This window comes from Nicrophorus vespilloides, unplaced genomic scaffold, assembly GCF_001412225.1.
Source record: "Nicrophorus vespilloides isolate i.1.1-1 unplaced genomic scaffold, Nicve_v1.0, whole genome shotgun sequence".
Taxonomy (NCBI): Eukaryota; Metazoa; Arthropoda; class Insecta; order Coleoptera; family Silphidae; genus Nicrophorus; species Nicrophorus vespilloides.
The window spans coordinates 1-1,752 of record NW_017099223.1 but is presented as its reverse complement, the minus strand read 5'-3'; the positions used below and the strand labels follow the sequence as shown (position 1 = coordinate 1,752).

Here is a 1,752-nt window from a genome sequence, read left to right as displayed (position 1 = left end):
AATTAATAGCATTAGCGTCGTTTCAGTATTGGGAGACATACCTAACTTTCGGCCAATAAACCATAGATTATCGTATCGTTCCCTATGCTTTTTTTACGTCTACAGCGTAGGCCCTTAAGCGTAGGGTGGGTCGTGACCCACGCGGGTTTTAAATGTGGGCACGTGAGCACGTTAGGAGTGGTGGGTAGGCTACGCTTTACCCACCCTACGCGACGGTAAATAATCCATGGTTTATCAATCGCGCGTGCTTCGTGTGAAGCACGACAAACGAGCGTTCTTTGTCGAGAATAACGAATAAGGCCACCGCATGATGCGGTGGCCTTTTGTCTGCTTTAGCCGACTTCGGTACGTTTGAAATGACGAGGTCTGAAGCCCAGTAAGATGAGGCTGCCAAAGTAGACCACGACGGCCAGAATGATTAAGAAATGATTCAAAACGGTGGGCACGCTACGCTTTGCCCACCCTTGTATCTTCCACAAAGACAAAATAAATAAGTATTATTCTGTCTATTGCCATCTCAGGTGAGTTTGTGCCCACCCTAAGCATTTAATGCTGTTACGTAGATTAAACCCCTGAGATGATTCATCGAGATAATCTGGATGGTATCCAAGCACCTTTAACTAATAAAGTGATGCTGCATGAACAAGGAAAGATATGATGAATTACATTGGGATTGATGTATCAAAAGCCAAAATTGATGTCCTTTGGCTTAAAGACACTGATCAACTTAAAATTAAGGCCAAAGCTTTAAGCAATAATCTGGCTGGATTTAAACAATTGGTCGTATGGCTAGATAAAAACTTAGCAGTATCACCTTCTAATATACGCATCGTGCTGGAGGCTACAGGCGTTTATCATGAGGCATTGGCTTACTTTTTACATGATCACGGTTATATCGTGAGTGTGATTAACCCAGCTTACATCCGTAAATTTGCAGATGGCCTAGGCACTCAACATAAGACGGACAAAACAGATAGTTTTATCTTAGCTCGCTATGGCTTTCTGGTTCAACCGCCTGTTTGGCAGCCAGAACCTAAGCCTGTGCGTCAGCTTAAAGCTTTGATTGCGCGCGTGGATGCTCTTAAAGCTGATTTGCAACGAGAAGAGAATCGCCTTGAAAAGGCGGATGCTACGGATACGCCTGACAATGTCGTAGCCTCTATTCATGACATGATTCACTCTTTAAATGTAGCCATTGCCAAACTGACTCAGGACATTGATGATCACATTGACGGGCATCCTGATTTGAAAAATGATCAAAGCCTTCTTGAAAGCATTCCAGGAGTCGGTAAAAAAGTGGCTCTCAGCATGTTGGCTTTAATTCATAGCCGAAACTTTGAAAGTGCAGATCAACTAACCGCCTTTGTGGGGCTAATTCCCAAGCATAGGGAGTCTGGTACCTTTAGAGGACGGACGACTCTGTCTAAGAATGGCAATCGTCGTATAAGGGCTTTACTGTACTTCCCAGCGGTTGTTGCGACAAAGTATAACGATCATATTAAAGCTCAATACCACCGTTTGCTGAAGGCTGGTAAAACCAAGATGCAGGCTATTGGTGCCGCCATGCGTAAATTAGTACAGCTATGCTTTGGCGTATTGAAAAGTAAAAGACCGTATGATGCTCAGTATCAGGCAGCTTAGATAATAGAAGCAAACATTTAAAACCATGGATTAGTCCATGGAGGGCTATTGCCGCCTAATGAAATGTGTTGGCCTCATCATTAGGCCTTGACTGGGAAGATGGTATCTACA

General features: G+C 43.8%; 1 protein-coding gene across 1 annotated transcript; it reads left to right on the top strand.

The window, feature by feature from the left end:
* The first annotated feature begins 657 nt into the window (after window positions 1-657).
* On the top strand, window positions 658-1,641 carry LOC108564223 (pilin gene-inverting protein-like). The gene has a single exon (XM_017923185.1). It carries the CDS (start codon window positions 658-660, stop codon window positions 1,639-1,641), a length of 984 nt encoding a protein of 327 aa, XP_017778674.1.
* Window positions 1,642-1,752: the final 111 nt, after the last annotated feature.

Coding starts and splice junctions, on each gene's coding strand:
- LOC108564223 (XM_017923185.1), top strand. CDS start 658: ATGAATTACATTGGGATTGATGTATCAAAAGCCAAAATTGATGTCCTT.